At 37.7% G+C, this 22953-nt stretch overlaps 1 protein-coding gene and 1 non-coding gene across 2 annotated transcripts in view; one reads left to right on the forward strand and one right to left on the reverse strand.

The window, feature by feature from the left end:
- Positions 1–10441: 10441 nt before the first annotated feature.
- Positions 10442–22953, forward strand: part of VPS53 (VPS53 subunit of GARP complex) — a 269084-nt gene continuing 256572 nt past the window's right edge. The window contains exons 1-2 of the mRNA XM_077165441.1: positions 10442–10675; positions 13582–13662. Coding sequence (XP_077021556.1) covers positions 10589–10675; positions 13582–13662 — 168 coding nt within the window. The 5' untranslated portion in view covers positions 10442–10588. The remainder of the gene's footprint in view (positions 10676–13581; positions 13663–22953) is intronic.
- Positions 17125–17193, reverse strand: TRNAF-GAA (transfer RNA phenylalanine (anticodon GAA)). Its single transcript has one exon. It is a non-coding gene; the product is annotated as a tRNA-Phe (tRNA).

Raw genomic sequence — 22953 nt, forward strand, 5'->3', positions numbered from 1 at the left:
AGTGTATAGAAATGCTACAGATTTTTGAATGTTGATCTTGTAACCTGCTACTTTGCTGTACTCATTTATTAGCTCTAGTAGTTTTGTTGTGGATTTTTCCGGGTTTTCGATGTATAGTATCATATCGTCTGCAAACAGTGATAGTTTTACTTCTTCCTTTCCAATTTTGATGCCTTGTATTTCTTTTTCTTGTCTAATTGCTCTGGCTAGAACCTCCAACACAATTTTGAATAATAGTGGTGATAGTGGACATCCTTGTCTTGTTCCTGATCTTAGGGGTAAAGTTTTCAGTTTTTAGAAGAAAATATTTTAATATATATATCGCAGAGAAAGAATATCCAGAATATTCAGAATACCTACAACTTATTAAAGAAAAAAACCCATACACCCATGACCTAAAATAATTAATCAAATTATATAAACTTCAAATACAAAGAAGAAATGGCCAAAGAAACCTCTATAAATATTTAAAAGACTGATACCAGACGTATACATGAGGATACAAGGATATATGCACTTTTGTACAATGCTGATAGAAGTATAAATATATGTATACAAGGATTTAGGATTTGTTTGCTTGTAAAAGGAAAAATTAGGGACAATCTAAACACCCATTAATTATCTTATGGTATGTTCAAAATATGGAATACTAGGTAGCCCAAAGATAGACCAACATATTCACAGGGAAAGATCACCAGAAAATACCGTTAAGGGGAAAAGAAGAAATCACAGAACAATAAATACAGTAAGATATAATTTGTGATATAAAAACTATAATAGTTATTGGTACACATAATTACACACAAAAAGATGTGGAAGGAAAACCACCAAACTGCTAACAGCACTGCCTCTTGGGAGAGGGGTGTGTGTTTGTGTATGTTGGTTTTGTGACAGTGTATATGAGGTGCAGTGAACAGAGTGACTTTTACATTTTTCTCTATATTCTTCTGTGTTGAATGGATTTATCCTCATTAAAATCATTCATTATTTATTATATTAATTTAAGAGAAAGAAAAAACATAAGCACCTAGAAAAAATGGCTCATATTAAACTTGCTCTGTTCACTGTGGAACATTGTTCGGTTCCATGTGCGTATTTTGAAATGTAGTTAGAAATTTGATGACGATACAAGAAAACTATACCGCCTTGAAAATACATACATACCACTGTAATTAAAAAAATAACATACCCAATATGTTCTTGGTGTTATCATTTTGTAAAGTGTCAAAGTGAAACTTTTGAAGTTTTTCAAAAGCAATGTTTGGATTTTTCCAAGTAATGTTTTAACAGAACCTAGCTCTGGAAATAGAAAGGTGTAAGAGCAAAAAGCACTGGACTAGAACATTCGAGAAAGCTTGGTCTCAGTTTAGCAAGTCAGAACTTAGCTGCATGACCTGGGTTCCTGCTCTAATTTCCTACCTACCTCAAACATAACAAAATATATGAAAACACTCAAGCCATGCATAAAGTATTGTCATTAGTTTCTAAGACCAATCTCTATCACTTAGTGTGCTGGTTTGCTATTTACACGCATAAAATGCTAAACTGTAAACCCAACATATTAGGGAAGGGCAACGAGGGAAAAGTAAGGGAGAAAGTGAGAATAAATTCAGGGTTTCTAGTCTGGAGTCTGAAAGAATACTGAAATTAGTAAAAGAAGAAGAAAGATCCTGAAGTGAGACTGGTGGTTTCATGGGAAATATAAGCTGCACTTCAGAAAGGCTGAGCTGGGCTAACAGTGTAAGAGAAAAATGAAGATTTTCACCACCTGCTGAAAATGTATGGCTGACATTTATAGAAAGAAACCTAAGTCTAGATATAAAATATCTGGGGACTAATAATGACAATGTGAGTAGTCCTGTACAAAAGGAATCTCAGTGGGAGCCAGATTGGGATGGACGAAGTTATCAGAATCTTAAATAATTTTATATTTGGGAAATATAAAAAGTTAACTGGTTTTCTGATAGAGACCTAAAACAGTTTAGCTGGGTAAAATTATCTTTGACTGGTGGAAAGAAGATATCATTTGTGTATCAGGGTTCTAAAATTGGAGGGATGAGGATCATATCTCTTATCAAAATATTGGGTATGGGAAAGTTGTCCACTAGATTTTTAAGTTTAGCAGAAAGAATAGTGGATTTAAAATATATATATTTTAAAAAATATTCAATGGACCACCTCACCTTAAAACTGTAGGCAAAATGCTCAAACGTGCATTTTTCTGGGGAAAGGATCCATAGAGTTCTTCAGCTCCTCCCAGAGGTCCAGGCTTAGAAAACAGTACAGCAGAAAGAAGTGAAGCTGAAGAAACAGAAAACAGGGCAGGTAATGACAGCAGTACTGCAGGACAGTGAATTAGTGGAAGCTATTTATAGTAATGATTGTACTGGTTAGTGTCAATTTTATAAAACAGATGTTTTCATATTTGTTGTCATGTGTAAGACTTGCAAAAAAGAGTTTGTTATTTTGGCCTATGTAATTAGCACTTTGTTGAGTAAGTAGGAATTACAGAGTACAAACCCAATCTAGTCAGTGAGAAGGGTTTTAATTTAAAAGCATCTGGGAGCTAGCATATCGTCATGACTGAGTGCCTCAGTTATGATCACGGGAGCAGGGGAGCTGTTGACGCCAGCTGGAGATTATGATCTGCTTAGCAAGGCTGGGCATGCACTGAGGACCCGAGTACCAATCAAAACAAAGCTGGCATCCAGGATATGGGGAACATTCAGAACCATCTGAACATCATTCCAGTGTCCAAGATATACAGAAAATTCAGGAATGAAGAACAGCAAAAGAACTTGCCATTATGAAAAGCCATGCACTAAAAACAGTCCATAAAGGAACACTAAAATAACATTTTGAACAGATTTCGAGTAGAAATTAAGCCACATTCCTTCACTACAAATTGGCCTGGGAGCTTCTGTCACCCATAGTGATAATAGGATCTAAGTGTGATCATGCGAGAAAGCCTTATGGGGCGTTTTGGAAATCTGCAGGGAATATTTTTGGTTATCACAATGTTGGAAGAGGGCTCTGCTCTTTGTATTTTAATGGGTAAGTATCAGGTAATTGAGACATTCTGCAACTCACAGGACAGCGTTCCACTACCAAGAAATGTTCCGCTGGGCTGAAGCCATTACAAGCATATATTTGATTTAGTATATAATATTATCCACCAAAAGGTTTTACAAGAAGTTTCACCAAAAAACCAGCTATTTAGGAGAAGGTCGTTATGGAGAGGGAAGCTTAAGTGGAATAAAGATACTAGCTTGTTCTTTTAAAACAACACACTCTGTCTACTCAATGCATTACAGTGCCATTACTTCAAAAGAACAAAACCAGTTGCAAATATAACAGGATTTTTGAGTCTCCTTTTAACAGAAAGAAACACTAAATTGACAGAGGCACAAGGAAGATCTAGATTTCACTAACAGAGACTGTTTTAAAATTGCTTAATATTTCTATTCTATATGCTTTTTTTTTTCATAATGAGAAAAGTCATGAAAATCATTATTTGAGGTTACTTACACTGGTGCTATTCTCAGAGATGCAAAACACAGCTCCCTGCACCCTGTTGCAGTACTCCTCCTTTTCCCATTCCATTCTTTTCCCACCATCTATTAAAAGATCCAGTCTCTAGGTTTTTGTTGTTGTTTTAAGTATTGAAGATTGAATTTATGCCTCATGTGGTGAAATTTCAAAGTAGGAAATACGTTTTCCATGATGTTTTGTCATCACCTCTACCCACTCCTACAAGATTTTTTTTAAGCCCAGCTCATTTGTGAGAGTATTGCATCCTTCTCCTTTTCATAACTAAACTTCTCATTTCCAAAAACTTCTACATTTTATTCATCTTTTAAATGTATAATCTGTCTTTCCATGTTTCTGCCTTTTATTACACGTATTTCTCTCTTTGCTTATCATAAACAAACCAGCCTAGTCTGTTATTACTTAATGTAGTTTTTTTAACCCAGTGCCCACTTGTACCTCTGCTCATTTATTTCCTATACTTTTTGTTCTGCTTAACTCTCTTAAATACAAACTTGTTTTCATTATTAATGAAATAATACAAAACCTTTCGTTCTGTATCTGGTTCATTTCACTTAGCATAATGTTTTCAAGTTTCATCTGTGTTGCAGCAGTATCAGAACACCATTCATTTTCATGGCTGAATAGTATTCCATTGAATGGATATACCACATTTTGTTTATCCATTCATCTGACAATGAACACTTGGGTTGTGTCCACCTTTTGGTATTATGGATAATACTGCTATGAATACTGGTGTGCAAATAAGAGAGTCCCTCCTCTTTCAATTAATTGGTTAAAAATCTATTTAATTTTATCTACTGTAATTGTGCCTGTGCATTTATACAACTAAATGTATACTATTTTACTATAGTAAAATATATGAAATATACTTTTCATATATTTCTCTTATATGAAAATTAAAGAAGTTTCAGTAAATTTCCTTTCAGGATATTAAAAGGGGCCACTGAAAAATATTTGTTATAAATAGAAGGTGCAGGGTCTGATAAAGTTGAAAAACATGTGCTATAGAGGAACTACATATATGGCTTTCATCTAATGAAATATATATATATAATATAACTATATTTATATATGATATATTAACTGTGTATATATATGCATATATACTTTTCCAAAAATTAGATTAGATTACACAGGCATTTTTTTTTCAGTCATTTGTTTTTGCAACATCTATTAAAATTTACCCTTTGAGTTCCTGCTCTGGGAAATCAATCTTATAGAAGTAAAAACATCATATTACAAGAATGTCTATTGTAGCATTTGTTCACAGTGGCAAATTATTGAATTCCCATCAACAGAGGATAATTGAATATATTATAGTTCAATTCCACCATAAAATATCCCTTACCTATTACCATGAATGAGTGGGCGCCCTATCACAAGACTCAGACCATTCTACAAGTAATATCCATATGACAAAAGCAACAAGTATGATATGCGTCTATTTTCAGAGGCAAATAATGAGAAAATCCTACTATATGTTTACATGTAAATGGTCATGTATGTCCATAAATGATTATGTGAATGTGAAGAAAAATATGGAAGGAAACATACCGAGTTGTTAAGACAGAGTATGGGGAGCAGGGGAGGAGGTGAATAGGGAATCAAGCAGAAAAAAAGGGGGGGCAGGGGAGAAAAAAAGAAATGAGTTCTAAAATAACTCTGGTGTATATAAGATAATGTTTATTCATATAAAATTACACATACACATATATATTCATCTATATAAATAAATCTTTAAAAATTGTGGTAATATATCTAAAACATAAAGAGATGCTATTTTAGCTATTTTTAAGTAAACAATTCCGTGGTATTACATTTGCCATCCTGTGCTACTATCACCACCATTCAGTTCCTAAACTTTCTTATCACCCAAAACAAAAACTCTGTACACATTAAACACTAAGTCCCTGTTTCCCTGTCCCAGTCCTTGGTAACCTCTAATCTACTTTCCATTTCTATGAGTTTGCTTATTCTAGATATTTCATATAAGCAAAATAATACAAAACCTTTCGTTCTGTATCTGGTTCATTTCACTTAGCATAATGTTTTCAAGTTTCATCTGTGTTGCAGCAGTATCAGAACACCATTCATTTTCATGGCTGAATAGTATTCCATTGAATGGATATACCACATTGTGTTTATCCATTCATCTGACAATGAACACTTGGGTTGTGTCCACCTTTTGGTATTATGGATAATACTGCTATGAATACTGGTGTGCAAATAACTGTTTGAGTCCCTCCTCTTTCAATTATTTTGGGTATATACCTGAGTGGAATTGTAGGGTCATATAGTAATTCTGTTTAACATTTTGAAGATTGCCAAACTATATTCCACAGCAACTGTACCATTTTATATTAGCAACAGCAATGTATGAGGATTCCAGTTTTTCCACATCCTCATCAACTCTTGCTATCTTTCAATTTTTAATAGCCATTCTAGTGGGTGTGAAGTGGTATTTCACTATGGTTTAATTTGCATTTTCCTAATGGCTAATAATGTTGAGCATCTTTTCATATGCTTATTGGCCATTTGTATATCTTCTTTGGAGGAACATATTTTCTTTTACCGTTTTTAAATTACGTTCTTTTTGTTGTTGAGTTATAGGAGTTCTTAACATATTCTGGATATTAAACCCTAATTAGATATATGATTTCCAACTAGTTTCTCCTATTCTGCAGGTTGTCTTTTCACTTTCTTGGTAATGTCCCTTCATGCATAAAAAGTTTTTAATTTAGATGGTCTATTTTCTATTTTACCTTTTGCCACTTACATTTTTGGCATCATATCTAAGAATCCATTGCCAAAAACAAGGTCCTAAAGACTTCCCCTCTATGTTTTCTTCTAAGGGTTTATGGTTTTAGCTCTTGCATTTAGGTCATTGGTTCATTTTGCATTAAAATTTGTTTACGGTATGAGGCAGAGATCCAATTTCATTACTTTGCATGTGGACATCCATTTTACCCTGTACTACTGTTGAAGAGCTTATTCCCTCCCCATTGAATAGACTTGGACCCCTTGTCAAAACGTATTTAGAAGCAGCAATGGAATAGTTAGCCTTAGAAAGTAGTCTGTATACAAATAAATAAAGTAGTCTGTATTGAGAGGATGTTGAGAGAACAAGAGGTGAGGTGTCCTGTGGATGGTGTGGACCTTTTCAACAAAGTAGAAAGCAAGCTCATTTGTAAAAATGGAAAACTGATGTAATGGAGTTGGAAGTTGCAGCGTAGGGAAAAGTTTTGAGTCACAGGAGACTACAGTTGAGAGTTGACGTGCATACACAAAAGAATAATAGAAAATTGTACAATATGAATTTGTAGTAGAGATGGTCACCCTGGTTTCATGAAGGCAGCTCAGAAGGAAAGAAAACAAAAAAGAGGGGCCTCAGGGTTGATGCTAGGCATGGCAAACCTGGTTACATCACTTCTTTGCTTACAATCCTTCAAAGGGCTTCCCACTCCTACACATGAGCTACAAGACCCTGCCTCACCTGGCACTGCCTATTTCTCCAGCCTCAACCGGCATCACCCCCCCTTGGCTTTCAAAGCTCCATCACCTGGCCAATTTCATGGTCTCTGCACATACTACTCCTTTTGTGTGTCATCCTCCTCTTCCCATCCTTTGCTTCAGCTTAAAAACTACTTCCTCAGAGAAGTGCCAGTCCCTTAGCCTTTCATATACTCCCCAACTCCAGTGAGAGCACTATCCACACAGGCTCTCAACATACTCTACTTGCCTTTCATTGGATCTGTCACAATGATATATTTATTTGTATGAGTACCCTTTCCAAGTCTATCTCTGTGGAGGCAGGGACTTTGTCTATTTTGTTTGGATACTGCTCCATTCCAAGTACCTAGCTTAGTGCCTGTTATCAACAGAAGTAGGTGTTTGATAAAACTACCGAATGAGTAAATGAATGGCAGGAAGATTTAGCTATACAAACTTGGGTAAGTTTATTTATTACTTTTTGTAAAGCTAAATCTCCATTTCTTCATCTGTTAAATGGAGATAATGATAACATTTACCAACCTCAGAACTGCTGTATGGATTAAAAGAGATAATGCATGTAATATTTTAGCATGGTATCTGGCATATTGTAAGAATCGGGAAATTTTAGTTATTGTTATTGTTAAAATAAGTTCAATGAGCAACCAGAACTCTCACACATTGCTGGTAGGAATGAAAAATGATACCGTCACTTTGGAAAACAGTTTTTCAGTTTATTATAAAGTTAAACATAGATTCACCATATGGACCAGCAACCCCATTCCTAGCAACCCAAGTTTAATGAAAACTTACGGTAACACAAAAATCTGTATGTGAATGCTTACAGCAGTTTTACTCTTCATTGCCAAAAAATTGGAAAGAGTTCAAATGTCCTTCAACTAAGGAATGGATAAACAAACTGTGGTACGTCTACACAGTAGACTACTGCTCAGCAAGAAAAATAAATGAACTACTGATACATGCAGCAACATGGGTGAATCTCTACTATAATATGATAAGTGAAATAAGACAGACTCAAAAGGAGACATACTGTATGATTCTATCTATATGACATGGTGAAAAAGTGAAAACTACAGGGTCAGAGATCAAGTCAGCGTTTGCCAAGGGCTAAGGGGAGGGGAGGGGTTGACCATACAAGCATGAGGAAATTTGAGGGGATAATGGATCTGTTCTATGACTTGTCTGTGGTGGTGGCTACATGGCACTAGTCAAAACTATGGAATTGTAATAAAAGGGTGAATTTTACTGTATTTAAAATATACATGCAAATCAACTGTATGTAAATTTTTAAAAATGAAAAATAACCCCAAACAGTTGGATATAATTACACTTCGTCTTTAAAAAAGAAATTTATATTTTCTGATTCTAAAAGTACTACAGGCTCATTACAGACATTTTTGAAAATGTATAAAGAATGTACATTTCATCACCTACAGAAAAGCAGTATCTCCTTGCTTTCATTTTTATAGGCACGAAATACACACAAACACACATATAAACTGGAACCACACTACATTTTTGCTTTCTGAAATATATATACTGTGAACATTTTTCCATGTAATTAATCTTCAAAATCATGATTTTTATGAATTAATGATACTCTATTGTACAGCTGATTTATATTTATGATTCTCTTATTGTTAAACATTAAATTGCTTCCATATTTCCTTCACTATAAATAACTTTGATGAACATTAAGAAAAAAAAAGAAGACACTCAGCGAGGCCCGGGAGTCTCCCATCATGGACTTTCACAACGTTCACCTGGTAAAGCAGCTCTTCCTTTGGCTGAAAATTACATAGTTGTTTTAAGTGTCTAGAGAAAAAGTTGTTCTAAAGGGTGATCTGGCCTCTTTTTCTTACAGAGTAGATACTCTAATATTACCAGTATTACTAGTTTAAATTTGCATAGTGCTTTTTATATTTAATCCTCACCACAACCGTGCAGGGAAAGCAGGCAGGTGGAATGATTTGCTCAAGATCACACAGCCAGGGAACAACCAAATCAAAAGGCTGAGCCCCCAATCTTGGGGTTTGCCCCTGTGAAACTTATTCCTCAAAAGGACAGGCTAAGCCTACATAAAATTAGGCCCAAGAGTCACCCCAGAGAACCTCTTTTGTTACTCAGATTCTCTCTAAGCCAACTTCGCAGGTGAACTCACTGCTCTCCCTCCTACCTGGGACATGACATCCAGGGGTGTAAATCTCCCTGGCAACGTGGAACTGAAATCTCAGGATGAGCTGGGACCGGCATCACGGGATTGAGAAAAGCTTTTCGACTAAAAGGGGGAAGAGAGAAATGAGACAAAATAAAGTTTCAGTGGCTGAGAGGTTTTAAAGTCAGAGGTTACATTGGAGGTTATTCTTATGCATTATATAGATATCCCTTTTTAGTTTATGGTGTATTGGAGTGGGTGGAGGGAATTACCCTCAACACACTGTTGAGGTGTGTTCCAGTAGCCTTAATTCTTCAAGACGATTGTATAATGATACAACTTTTAACAATGTGACTGTGTGATTGTGAAAACCTTGTGTCTGATGCTCTTTTTATCCAGGGTATGGACAGATAAGTAAACAAATCTGGATGATAAATAAATAAATAATAGGGGGGACAAAGTGTAAAATAAATTGAGTAGATGGAAATACTAGTGGTTGATGAGAGGGAGGGGTAAAGTGTATGGTATGTATGAGGTTTTTTTTACTTTTTTTGTTTTTATTCTTTTTCTGGAGTGATGTAAGTGTTCTAAAAAATTATCATATGATGAAAACACAACCATGTGGAACAAAAAAAAAAAGATCACACAGCCAATAGTGGTGAAATGGGCCTTAGATCCTCCAATATATAGTCAAAGAAAGTAAACATTTCCCTGGAGGTGTGTTTGTGTGGGCTATGGATGAGGGGCATTGCCTGATCAGGCTCCGCTCCCCCACCTCCGACCCCTAATAAGTTGCAGTCGCCCCCAGAAAATTGACTAGTGGCCTGGTATTCAGGACATTTATCTCTGTTAAGTGGAAGCCTTTCCATTCCTACAAATTGTCCTTGGCAACATTGCCACTTACCAGCTGGGGGCACTGCACCTATGGAGGAGAGGTACCTACTGCCACTGACCAAGGGGGCGCTGGGAGCTGAAAAATCGCCAGCTTCGGGGCTTGCGAGGGTTACAGTCGATCTGTCGCGACGCTGCTGGGGGTTACACTCACCCGGGTGTCCTGCCGGGGAGGCCAGGCTCTCCCCATGACACCTCCCTGACGGGTCCCTCAGTGGAAGAGTGCCTTAGGCACTGTCGCAGAGACTCCCGAGATCTGACAGGAATGCCTCCTCCGAGTGACCAGAGGTCAGTCCTCCGCTATCCCAGAGTCCCCCGAATCCCGGAAGTGCTTGGCTTCCCGGAAGTGTAGGGTTGGCTGACAGAGCTGGAGTTTGCCAGAGCATTGCAACCGGAGAGTTGCTGTTCTGGGGTTTGGGTTGACGCCTGGAGGTCTGAGTCGGGGTTGGGGTGGGAACCAGGAGTGAGCTTGGCGGCAGGATGATGGAGGAAGAGGAACTGGAATTCGTGGAAGAGCTGGAAGCCGTGCTGCAGCTCACTCCGGAGGTGCAGCTCGCTATCGAGCAGGTTAGCGTCCTGCTCCTCTGAGGGAAGGAGAGTGCGTAGGTTGGGGCTAGTCTGGGCTGTACGACCTGGGGTGGGCAGGGAGGGGGCAGTCTGGACAGCGAGGTGGGGACTAGGCACCAAAGAGAAAGAGAAAGCTTTCGGAGAGGTGGATATGGGAAGGGATTTCTGAATGTGGAGGGGAGAGGGAGTGATTTCTAGGCCTTAGTTGTCTTTGGGGACCGGTCTTGGTGGGTGTGTGCGAAGGGTTGCTTTCTGAGCCGATGAACCTGGAAGAAAGGACCCCATGGGTAGCAACCCCAGATTTTGTGATTTGTGCGGCTGTTCATTCATTTCCCAAGCTGGTGTACCGCTGCTCCGGTTTCTCAAGCTAGGTTCTTGTGAGTGGTTTGGACTTTAGGAGAGGCTTTAATATCTGAAGCAGATGGCAGAGCAGAGGGAAAAATGTTGAAATGGACTGTTTTTCCATACGTAAAAAGCTGAGAGAGCTTGGAGCTGATTAGTTTGTGTTAGAATGGACAATATTCTCAGGAGACCTATCTTTCCTGCAGCGACTCTTTAGTTGACTAAGTTCTCTTTTTAGGTTTTATTGAATTTTAAAGGATAATGATATTAAAAAGAACCATTCAGACTTTTAAACAGGCTATTGCTTCTGATAGAGGGAGAAAATCTCCCTTAAAGGAATTGATTTGGGGATATGATTTAAGAAAAGGTGTATTATGCCTGATTTAATGACTACTGGAAGTTTTTCTAAGTAAAACCTTACTATTACTACTCTTGCTAGTGAACGTTTATTGAACATTAATACTTACCAATGGTCACAATTGCTAAGTAGTTTATTTGTATTGCCCCATTTATAGACTTTTTGTGTGTTTTTATAGGAGTGGTTGGTTCTCAGAGTGGATATAAAGCACACTGGGCACATCCTGAGAATGTCAGCCCACTGGGCTGCTTTTGGAGTTCAGGCTACACACTGCTTCCCCCCACCCCCTTCATCCTCCAGAAAAAGACATATAGCTCAGGTGCTTTTTACACCTAGTGGACTCTAATGGAAGAAACAAATAATCCAGTCATTTATTGTTTGACTGACAGAGATTTCAAAAGAGCACATTTTTGCCATTTCTTAAGAATAAATTTGAGTTCTGTGTAGGTTTATCCTGTTTAGGTAAGCAGACATCCTGATGTCAAGGTGATATTCAGAAAATTTTTTTTTACTATAGCTGTGGGAAGTGAACAGAATTCTGCAGGCAGCAATGATGTCATAGCATACTTGTAAAGAGTAGTGATATATGAGGAGTCAAGATAAGGTTGTTATAGTGAAACTACATTTTTCTCATGGATAAAGTTTCAAAGTCACTGCGTAAGGTGAAAGTCGCTTTAAGTTTCAAAGTCATTGCACAGTGAAAAAAATCACTAAAAAGTGGTTAACTCTTGAAATTCCTTAAATTGTTCATGAATTTCAGTGTATGGGCTTCTCTTTATTAAGCCCACCACTATTAGTTTTCTCCTCCACCATTGGAACCGCCTCATGTGGTTGACTCATTTTAGGGGCCTTGTTATATGAAAACATATTAAAACCTAGGATTATGCCCAGATGCAATGAGAGAAGCATGCAGGAACTGAGACCAACTTGAGAAAGTAGAAAATTCCCATCCCCTTTATCATGCTCACTGTGCCAGGCTGAATCACCAGAACTCTCTGTATCCTTGGCACTCCTGGCTGAGCATATAGAACTGAGGTACATATGCTTTATCTCCATAAATGTATATTACAGGAACAGAAATGCTAAGCATTTTTTTTAAAAAAAGAGCCCCTTCACCTCCAACTTAACTTCACCTCTCCTTGACATCATAGAAGCCCTAAACCCTTCTAACAATTGCTTTTCACATCTCTTAGAAGACATTTGATTCTTTGGCACTATATTTCTTGGGAAGGCTTCTTCAAACAAGAAGCTGCTTACCAGAGATATAACTATTTTGAGCTGGTAAAATCTCATGGTACCGAGAACATCATTTGATGGCTTTTATAATTCATCATCTTACTTGTTTTTCAGGCTGTAGCTTTTAGAGTGAGTTAGCTTTGTTTCTCAGAAGGAGGCTTGCTGGCTTCTGTTAAAGAGATGAACAGTTACTTAATGCCAGCTCTCCATTTTCTGGCAATGACTGAAGCATAAAAATTGGTTCAATGCATTGTGTGTTCTACTGCTGAGAAGTCATTGCGAAATGGTGCATAAGTCTGTTATTAAGGCTTCCTTCATAAAACCATATCATCAGCCAATTTAATGCATAATGCGGCTGATTTTTCCTTGTCCTTGAGATTTCATTGATATCTTTGGAACTTTTCACAGTTGTGTATTCTGTTGGTTGTACCAAGATGCCAAAATCAGAGATGTTGTTGAAAATGAAAGATTTACTTTAACAGATATTTCATTGTGCATCTGTTGTTTGTGAAGTATTATAAATTAAATAAGATATATATTTGCCTTCAAGGAACTTACCATCTAGTAGGGGGTGGAAAAATTAAAACATAACACAAGGCAAAGAGATGACCATTATCTTTTTTTGCATGGGCAGGCACCGGGAATTGAACCCGGGTCTCTGACGTGGCAGGTGAGAATTCTGTCACTGAGCCACCGTCGCACCACTTGGCTATTATTATTATTATTTTTAAATTTTTTCTCATGGGCAGGCACCAGGAATTGAACCTGGGTTTCAAGCATGGCAGGCAAGAATTCTGCCACTGCACCACCATTGCCTGCCCCTGACCATTATTATTATTATTATTTTTTTACATGGGCAGGCGCCAGGAATCGAACCCGGGTCCTCTGGCGTGGCAGGCAAGCATTCTTGCCTGCTGAGCCACCATGGCCCGCCCCTGACCATTATTTTTAATCTCTTATTTTTATATAGGTATTTCCAAGCCAAGATCCTCTAGATCGAGCAGATTTCAATGCTGTGGAGTATATCAATACCCTGTTCCCAACAGAGCAAGTAAGTATAGAGTTTTTGGTTTCCTTCACTTCAATGGCTTCTGGCCCATCCTGAGTATTATGACTGGTGTGTTGTTCTGCATAATCTGAGGGGCATTAATAAACAAGTGGGAGTTAAATTTAAATCAGACTCCTTTGCAACCAGTTGATGGGGTGCGGGAAGGACTGAATTGTAGTATTAGTGTGGAATTCTTCATCTGGTGAGTATATTTTTAGAAGTTGTACCTTAGGTTAGAAAAGTTCCCCTAATGATGCTGTGAACCACTGATTTGGATGATTATATATGTGAATATATAATATATCGCAATAAAATTTTATTAGACGAAGAGAAAAGGTCCCCTAAATTTTCTGTAGTAAATTAGGAAGAGGAAAGGATTTTAATGTAATAGGGAAAAGTAGGGGTTGAGTGGGCAGGATAAGACCCTTACCTGTATTTCGAGATGTGAATTTTTTTGACTTCACATTTTGTTTAGTTGGCTAATTCCCTTATACAAATGAATTTCTCTTAGAAAATTGGTTTTGGGGTGTTTGGATGAGAAGCAGGTCAAAATTAAAAGCAACAGAATTGGGAGCAGGTCAGCTAGGGTTCTTCTGCTTAACCTTTCATTTATTCATTCAGGAGCGTTCATGAGCCTCTGTCATGTGTTGTCAGTGACAAAGCCACGCATTGGGATACAAAGATAAATAAGGCCCTCGAGGTATACATGATGAAGTGACAGGAACTCTGGTGAATGCTGTAAGAGAGGCTGCAAGTGAGTAGTAAAAGAATAGTTTTTCCTAGGAAAACCAAAGCCTCAGGGAGGAGGTAGCACTTCTGCTAAGTCTTGGAGGATTCATTCATTCAGCCTCAGAAATCATTTATCAAGTTGTCTAGTAAGTACCAGGCTCTGTTTTAGAAACTGGTGAGATAATGGTAAACATGACAGGCAAGTTCCTCTCTCATGGAGTCCTGTATGAGGAAGAAGACAATAAACAAATCACCAAATAAATAAATCATAAAATGTCAAAATGGGTTGATGCTCTGATAGATGCTGTGGTGCTATGATAGAGAGAATGGCGTGGATGGGAGACGTCTTTAGATGGGTGGGCAGGAAGGTCTCTTTGGGGAATTTACCTTCAAGCTGAAACCTTGACAACTTCAAGCTGAAACCTTGACAATCTGGTGGAAGACCATTCTAGGCAGAGTGAACAATTGAGTCAGTTTTCCAGGAAGATGAGGAAAAGAAGGTCATTCTAAGCAGAGGGCAAAAGCTCAGAGATGGGAAACACTAAGTGTATACATGAATGTGGAGCCTTGTAGGAGACGAAGCCAAAGAGCTAGGCAGAGCAAGGACCCTAAGGGACTATGTCCTCTAAGCTGGTGGTCTCCAATTTTTTTGGTACCACATGCTCTCAATGGAATATTTTCCACAGGAATAATTTTCACTGGGCTGATAAAAAAAAAAAAAAGGAATATATTAGAGCAGTTATAGGTTTACTGAAAAATCATGCCACTGGGCTAATTTTTAAGCCAGTACACCCAACTATTATGTGCATATTCTAGTACCAATGTTAAATAGGCTTTAATAATATTTACTATATTAATAAAGAATAAGAGTAGAGATTTTAATATTTTCTTCTCCCACCTGATGGATAGTATTGCACACCCCTAGGGGATGCACACATTACTCTGGAGACTACTACTCCAGGCAATAGGTATTCATTGAAGGGCATTTGACAGTGTGATGACTTGATCAAATTCAAATTTTTGAAATTTCATCTGGCAGCAGTGTAAAGGATGAACTGGGGAGAAGCAAAACTGAAAGCGGGAGGACCAGCTCAGAGACTTCTATAATAGATCACTTAAGAGAGATGATGAGAGCCTGAGTTAAGATTGTGGAAAGAAGAGAATAAGATCTGAAAACGATTTGGGAGATCAGAGTCATAGAATATGGTACCTGAGAAGATGGAAGTAGAGGTCTAAATAGAATCTAAAATTCACTCATTCTTTCACTTAACAAAAAACACTTACTCATTGTCTTCTTCTATAAGAAATTCAGGGACAGAGAGTTGAGCAAGATAGAAATGGTCCTAACCAACATACATCTTACAATCTACCTTAATGGTTAAGAGTTGCACAGTTAACAAATCGTAAGTAAATTATAATGAAGTTACAATGACTTGTTTGTATAATTATTAATTAATTATTATTTGTTGCTTGCTTTCAAAAGGGTCCTAACTTCTACCATTCCTATAATAATAGTTACCATCTACTGGATACTGTTCTAGTTTGCAAACTGCTAGAATGCGATATACCAGAAATGGAATGGCTTTTAAAAAGGGGAATTTATTAAGTTGCATGTTTACAGTTCTAAAGCTATGAAAATGTCCAAATTAAAGCAAGGCTATAGAAATGTCCAAGCTAAGGCATCCAGGGAAAGATACCTTGGTTCAAGAAGGCTGATAACATTCAGGGTTTCTCTCTCAACTGCAAAAGCACATGGCGAACATGGTGGCATCTACTAGTTTTTTCTCTAGGCTTCTAGTTTCATGAAGCTCCCTGGGGGCATTTTCCTTCTTCATCTCCAAAGGTCTTTGGCTGTGTGGACTCTCTTGGCTCCAAAGCTTTTTTCCAAAATGGTTCCCTCTTAAAGGGCTCCAGTAAACATCTCCATGGAACACATCTTCATGGAACCCACCTAATCAAAATTTACCACCCACAATTGGGTCAGTCACATTTCCGTGGATGATCAAAAAGCTCCCACCAAGCAATACTGAATCAGGATTAAAGGACATGGCTTTTTTGGGGTACACCACAGATTCAAACTGGCACAGATGCTTACTATGTACCAGGTACCATTCTCCGCACTTAATAGTGATTAATTCTCCCCTTTGCTATCATTCTGGTTTAAAAGCTAGAATAAGGAGGCACAGAGAGATAAAGAACGCTGAGCCTTAATGTGATAGTGTTGCCGTGAATGAAGCAGACCAAAACGTGAAAGCATAATACACAGGTCCTTATTTAGTCTGAGGAATCCGGGAAGGCTTCCCTGAGGAAATGACATGTAAGTTGGGGCATTGTAGGCCAATATACATTTTTTCCTTTTAGCAGTTTTATTGAGATATATTCACATATACAGTCCACCTAATGTGTACAATCAGTGATTTACAGTCCTATCCCATAGTCGTGCATTCCTCAGTACAATTTTAGAACATGTTTATTATTCAAAAAGAAAAAAAAACCCAACACATCCCTCATTCCTTATTCCTCCCCTATTATTTACCCTTAGTATTGGTGTGGTATATTTGTTACAGTTGATGAAAGAATATTAAAACCTTACTGTAAGTTCAGGATTTTGGCCTTTGATTTTTTTTGTATGCTATATGGTGGGGTCACATTTCATTCTTTTTCCATGTAAATATCCCATTATTGCAGCACCATTTGTTGAATTTTTTTTGTTTGTTTTTTGCTTGTTTTGGTATGTGCATGGGCCGGGAATCAAACCCGGGTCTCCCATTTCAGGTGAGAATTCTACCACTGAACTACCCATGCACCCCGGCCTTTGACTTTTAGCCTGACAGGCTTGGGTAGATATTGGTACCATTACAGTATGTTGAAAGCAAGGAGGAAAAGCAGGTTTCAGTGGTAAGCAGGATAGATATAAGGGTTAGAAGTAGTGAGCTGCTTTGAACCTGTCTGGGCCATCCAGATGGAAATATGTAGTTGGATATTTGACTCTGAAACTCATAATCCCCATCATTGTTAAGATCTTGGAATCTATCCTTCCGAACGCTTTCTAATAGGCATATTAGTGTTGTGTTTTTTTTTCTCAGCTTTTTTTACAATATAACATATATACAAGCAAAGAAAGAAAAAAGCAATAATTTTCAAAGCACTCTTCAACAAGTAGTTACAGGACTGATCCCAGAGTTTGTCATGGGCTACCATACCATCATGTGTGATTGTGCTTTTTGAGATTTTACGAATTGCCTTTTAAGGTCATTGGTTTCTATGAAAGGGGAATTCTAGGAATTAGCTAGATATAGACATTTGGGAACAACTGGTATAAAGATAGTAATTTTGCCATAAAAATATTTCATTTATCCTACTCTGTTAAAAATGCTGACTCACCAAAACAAAGCATTAGATTTGAAAATTTTTTAGGGACCACCAGGTACTCACTTCTTTATGATAGTCTTACATATGTGATTTTTTTTTTAAACTTCTGAAGGTAGTGTAACTGGTGCCAGGCTGGCAATAGTGTCAGTTGAGCCCAGTTCTAGGTTCAGGAGTCTTGCTGCTAAAAGAATTTAGAAAAATGAGAGAGCCAGTAGGGATAAGTAGTAAAGTTTATTAAAGAGAAAGAGAGAGAGAACCTGTTAAAGAGGTGAATGCAGACAGTGCCCAGGGGAGGGACATGTGCTGAGTGGGTTGGGTTCAGCTTGCTTTATAGGAAATCTTGTTGGTAGCCAGGTTCCATAGTATCCTTTGAATACCAGGTGTCTTCTTTGTGTAGGTTCCCACGGAGGCGTTTGGGTGCCAGGCATCTTCTTTGTTCTAGATGGCCTTTGGGTGCCAGGTGTCTTCTTTGTTTTAGGAGGAGATAGCTGGCAGAATTCGTTTGTGGTTTATTGTCACATACCTAAAATGTGTCTTTGGGCAGCTGGTTAACAAAATCTATATGACCCTTTGCTTCCTATCATTAAGTAAGAATATGGTTTGGGTCCAGGTTTTTATAAGCTTTTACGGTTTGGGGCGGTTTTAGTGGTTTTGGCAGGTTTCTGGGCTTTAGGGAAGTTTTTGTCCTAGGAAGTTTGCAGCTCTGTATTAACTCTTTTGAAGCTGAATAGAAGACCAGGGGCCACAGCCTTGATGCTCTATTCTAGCCTGCTTCAGTAGCACAAAACACTTATTGTTTCATAGATCCAGTTATATGTCTTACCTAATTATGCCCCCTCATGTACCTGATAATGTGTAGTGGAGTTTCTTACGATAATTCAGAAAAATTATGACACAGGTTTACCTTTATTCCCCACTCCCAGAGTTGCCCTTAGTAGTTCATCTACCAACTCAGATTCCCATGGACCTTAATGAAAAGATAATAAAAAAGTAGTGGCATGACTTATAATTTTTTAAAAAAATTTGAACATGAACTCTTTATTAGATAACAGTATTGTATCAATGTTAAATTTCCTGAATTTGGAAATTGTACTATAGTTATATGGAAGAATATCCTTGGCCTTGGGGAGAATGGAAGAGGTTAGGAGTAAAGGAGACTCAAACTTACACTCAAATGGTTCAATGGAAATTGTGTACAGAAAGAACTTTGTGTATGTATTACATATATATAACATTATAATTATATATGTTATATATAATATATTTATAGGGGGAGATCACCTATGTAGCCAAATATTCTTTGTATTATTCTTTTGAGTTTGAAATTAATTTCAAATTTTAAAAAAAAAGCATTTCCACTTCTGTGTATATGCCTCAAAGAGTTGAAAACAAGGGACTTGGACAGATACTTGTATACCATGTGTATTAGTTAGGGTTCTCTAGAGAAACAGAATCAACAGGGAACACTTGCAAATATAAAATTTATGAAAGTGTCTCACGTGACCGTAGGAATGCAGAGTCCAAAATCCACAGGGCAGGCTGCGAAGCTGATGACTCCAATGGATGGCCTGGATGAACTCCACAGGAGAGGCTCACCAGCCAAAGCAGGAATGCAACCTGTCTCCTCTGAGTCCTCCTTAAAAGGCTTCCCATGATTGGATTTAGCATCACTAATTGCAGAAGACACTCCCCTTTGGCTGATTACAAATGGAATCAGCTGTGGATGTAGCTGACGTGATCATGACCTAATCCTATGAAATGTCCTCATTGCAACAGACAGGCCAGTGCTTGCCCAATCAGATGAACAGGTACCACAGCTTGGCCAGTTGACACCTGTCCCTAACCATGACACCATGTTATCACAGCATTATTCACAATTGCTGAAAGATGAAAACGACCCATGGGTCCATCAACAGATGAACAGATAAACAAAAGTGGTACATTTAGACAGTGGAACATCATTCGGCTGAAGAAGGGAATGAAATTCTGCTACATTTACAACATGGACGAACCTCAAAAACACCGTACTGAGTGAAATAACCTAGGCACAAAAGGACAAATAGTGTCTGATTCCAATTATATGAAATATCTAGAATAAGCAAATTCATGGTGACAAGTAGATTATAGGTCCCAGGGACAGGAGCTTCAGGGGAGCAGGGAGTTAATGCTTAATGGTACAGTTTCTGTTGGGGTAATGAAAACGTTTTAGTAATAGTTGGAGCTGATGGTAGCACAATATTGTGAATGCAACTAATGTCATTGGATTTGTACACTGAAAATGGTTACAATAGCTAATTTTATGTTATATTTACATTATGACAAAAAAAATTAAGAAAAGGAAGAAAGAAAAAACCAATAGCTGTGTAGTTGAAGTTCTTTATATAAGGTAGGTAGGTCCATTCTTCTAATTTATTCCCAACTTTTTTTTTTTTTGTACATTCATCATGATCATTTCTTAGAACATTTGCATCAATTCAGAAAAAGAAATTTAAAAAAAATAGAAAAAAATTCATACCTAACATACCCCTTACCCTTCCTTTCATTGATCGTTAGCATTTCAATCTACTAAATTTATTTTAACATTTGTTCCCCCTATTATTTATTTATTTTTAATCCATGTGTTTTACTCGTCTGGCAATAAGGTAGATAAAAGGAGCATCAGACACAAGGTTTTCACAATCACACAGTCACATTGCGAAAGCTTTATCATTATACAATCATCTTCAACAAACATGGCTACTGGAGCACAGCTCTGCATTTTCAGGCAGTTCCCTCCAGCCTCTCCATTACACCTTAACTAAAAAGGTGGTATCTATATAATTTAACTATTTCTAGATATTGAGCAAAAGCCATCTATATACCTCATGGACCTACAGTAAAATATTTGTATATTTGTTAACTATGAGTTTAGATTATTTAAGGTTGTGGTAGTTAGGTTCAGGTGTCAGCTTGGCCAGGTGAAGGTGTCTAGTTCTGTTGCTGTGGCCATTTAGCCAATGGTACATGAACCTCATCTGTTGCTTATTACATCTGCAGTTGGCTAGGAGGTGTGCCGATGCAATGAATGATATTTGATTTAATTGGCTGGTGGTAGAACAGCCCAAGCAGCTCAGCATACCTCATCTCAGCACTCACAGCTCAGCCCAGGCCTTTGGAGATGCAGAAAGGAATCACCCCTGGGGAAAGTTGTTGGAACCCAGAGGCCTGGAGAGAAGGCCAGCAGAGATCACCCTGTGCCTTTACACGTAAGAAAGAGCCTCAGTTGAAAGTTAGCTGCCTTTCCTCTGAAGAGCTATATGTCAACTAAAAAAAATCCCCTTTTATTGAAAGCCAGTCCATCTCTGGTGTGTTGCATTCCAGCAGCTAGCAAACTAGAACAACAGTAGACATCAGTATGTCTAGAATAAATTTAATATCACTCCAAGGAGCAGAGTGTATTTCTATTGAATGGTAAGTACTTGTGCATCTGTGATTGCGTGGATGTAGCAGTGTGTGCTAGAGCAGATCACTAGATTGTTTCTAATTCACCAGGTCCTGATGAGGGCTAGAGCTCTGGTTTTTGTATTTAACAGAACTCCCCAGGTAGTTGTGAAGAGGAGCCAGATTTGGTAACAATGATCTGGAAAACCTTTTTTGTCTCCTAACAGTAAAACATAGGTTATCTCTTGTCTCCTTTTTCCATTGTGGGTTTGGTTAGTAGAAACTAGGTGAAATTTTTGTAAAACTAATATAAAGGTTCAGCAAAATTAAGAACTTTGGGGAAAAAAGGTCATGTGTTTGTAAAGAACTTTTAATGGCCCACAAAATGTTTTGGATCCATATTGTTACTTGAACAAAACAGGATGCCAAACTGCTTATCATCCCACTTTATGGGGGGAGAAAGAGGAACCACATATTTACATAGAAAGAATGCTAGAAGATAGTGTCCCAAAAGTGTGGGGTGGTTTTACTTACTTTGTGTAACCATCAGAATTACTGTTATAATCAGGAAATATTTTTCAATAATGAAAACATTTTTAAATGATGAAATTAGAACTGTACAACCACATTACAACCTAATTAGATGAGTAGTTATCAAAGAAGATGTGCCACCTACCCCCCCACCCCCCAGTAGCCGATCTGCATTCTATGGAGCTTTTTCCCAACTCTAGGAGAGGCTCTCAAGCCCAGAGAGAATTATTGCCTCTCTGAGGTGCAGAAGTGATAGGAGGAGGAAGGATGACATATCCCTCAGGTGTATTGGGTTAAAAAAAAATAGGTGGAAAACCCTTGCTTTAGAGGTGGTGTGGTACCAGCTCTGCTGCTGCTGTTTTCATGACTTCAGGCACAAACTTAAGCTTTCCAGAGTTAAGTCCCCGTTCTTTACATTGAGATGATAATAGTGTACCTAAGTGCTTGAGAGGAGTAAGGGAAATGATTTCTGTAAAGTGTCTAGAATTGTGCTTGCACACTGTTGCATAATAGATTCACAATTAAATTTAATGCCCTTTCTCTTTTGCTTCCCTAATAGAAAATATGGAAAATAAAGAGAAGGAGGCACCCGTGGAGTCCACTTACCATATAGTCAAGTATTTTTTAGGATTTTTTTTCCTGGTCTTTAAATAGCTATATTCATGGGATACTTGATATTTTAAAAATGTTTTCCTCTTGTTAGTGTGTTACAAACAATCTTCTTTGTTGTTTTATAGCCTCCCTGATCAGTATCTCTAGTGGTGGCATAAAGGTCCTTCGAATAAATATGGCATGGTTTATTTAATGTTTCTGTTACTGGACATGTAGTTTGTTTCCAGCTTTTCACTATTGTAAATGCAAGTGAAAAACTGAATCCATAAATATTTTTGATAATACTTAAAAGTGTTGTTAAGGCTTGAGCAAGACTTGATGTCTAAGAATGATTAAATGTAAGAAATTTTTATTGTACCAAATCAGTACATATTGATGTGAAATGATCTCCAGGAAGATTGTACATTATATAAAAAAGGTAATATAAGTATAATACATAGACTGTCTCTAAGAGGGTTTAAAAGAAACTGACTCAGCACCTTTGCCTGTGGGGAGGAGAGCTAGTGGGACAGGCAGGACAAAGTGAGAAGCAGTCTTATTATTCCCTCTTTTACTATTTGAATTTTTAAAGTCATTTACATGTTTTACCAATTTTAAATAGGTTAAAATGTATTTTAAATTTTTGATACA

Source organism: Tamandua tetradactyla, chromosome 6, assembly GCF_023851605.1.
Source record: "Tamandua tetradactyla isolate mTamTet1 chromosome 6, mTamTet1.pri, whole genome shotgun sequence".
NCBI lineage: Eukaryota > Metazoa > Chordata > Mammalia > Pilosa > Myrmecophagidae > Tamandua > Tamandua tetradactyla.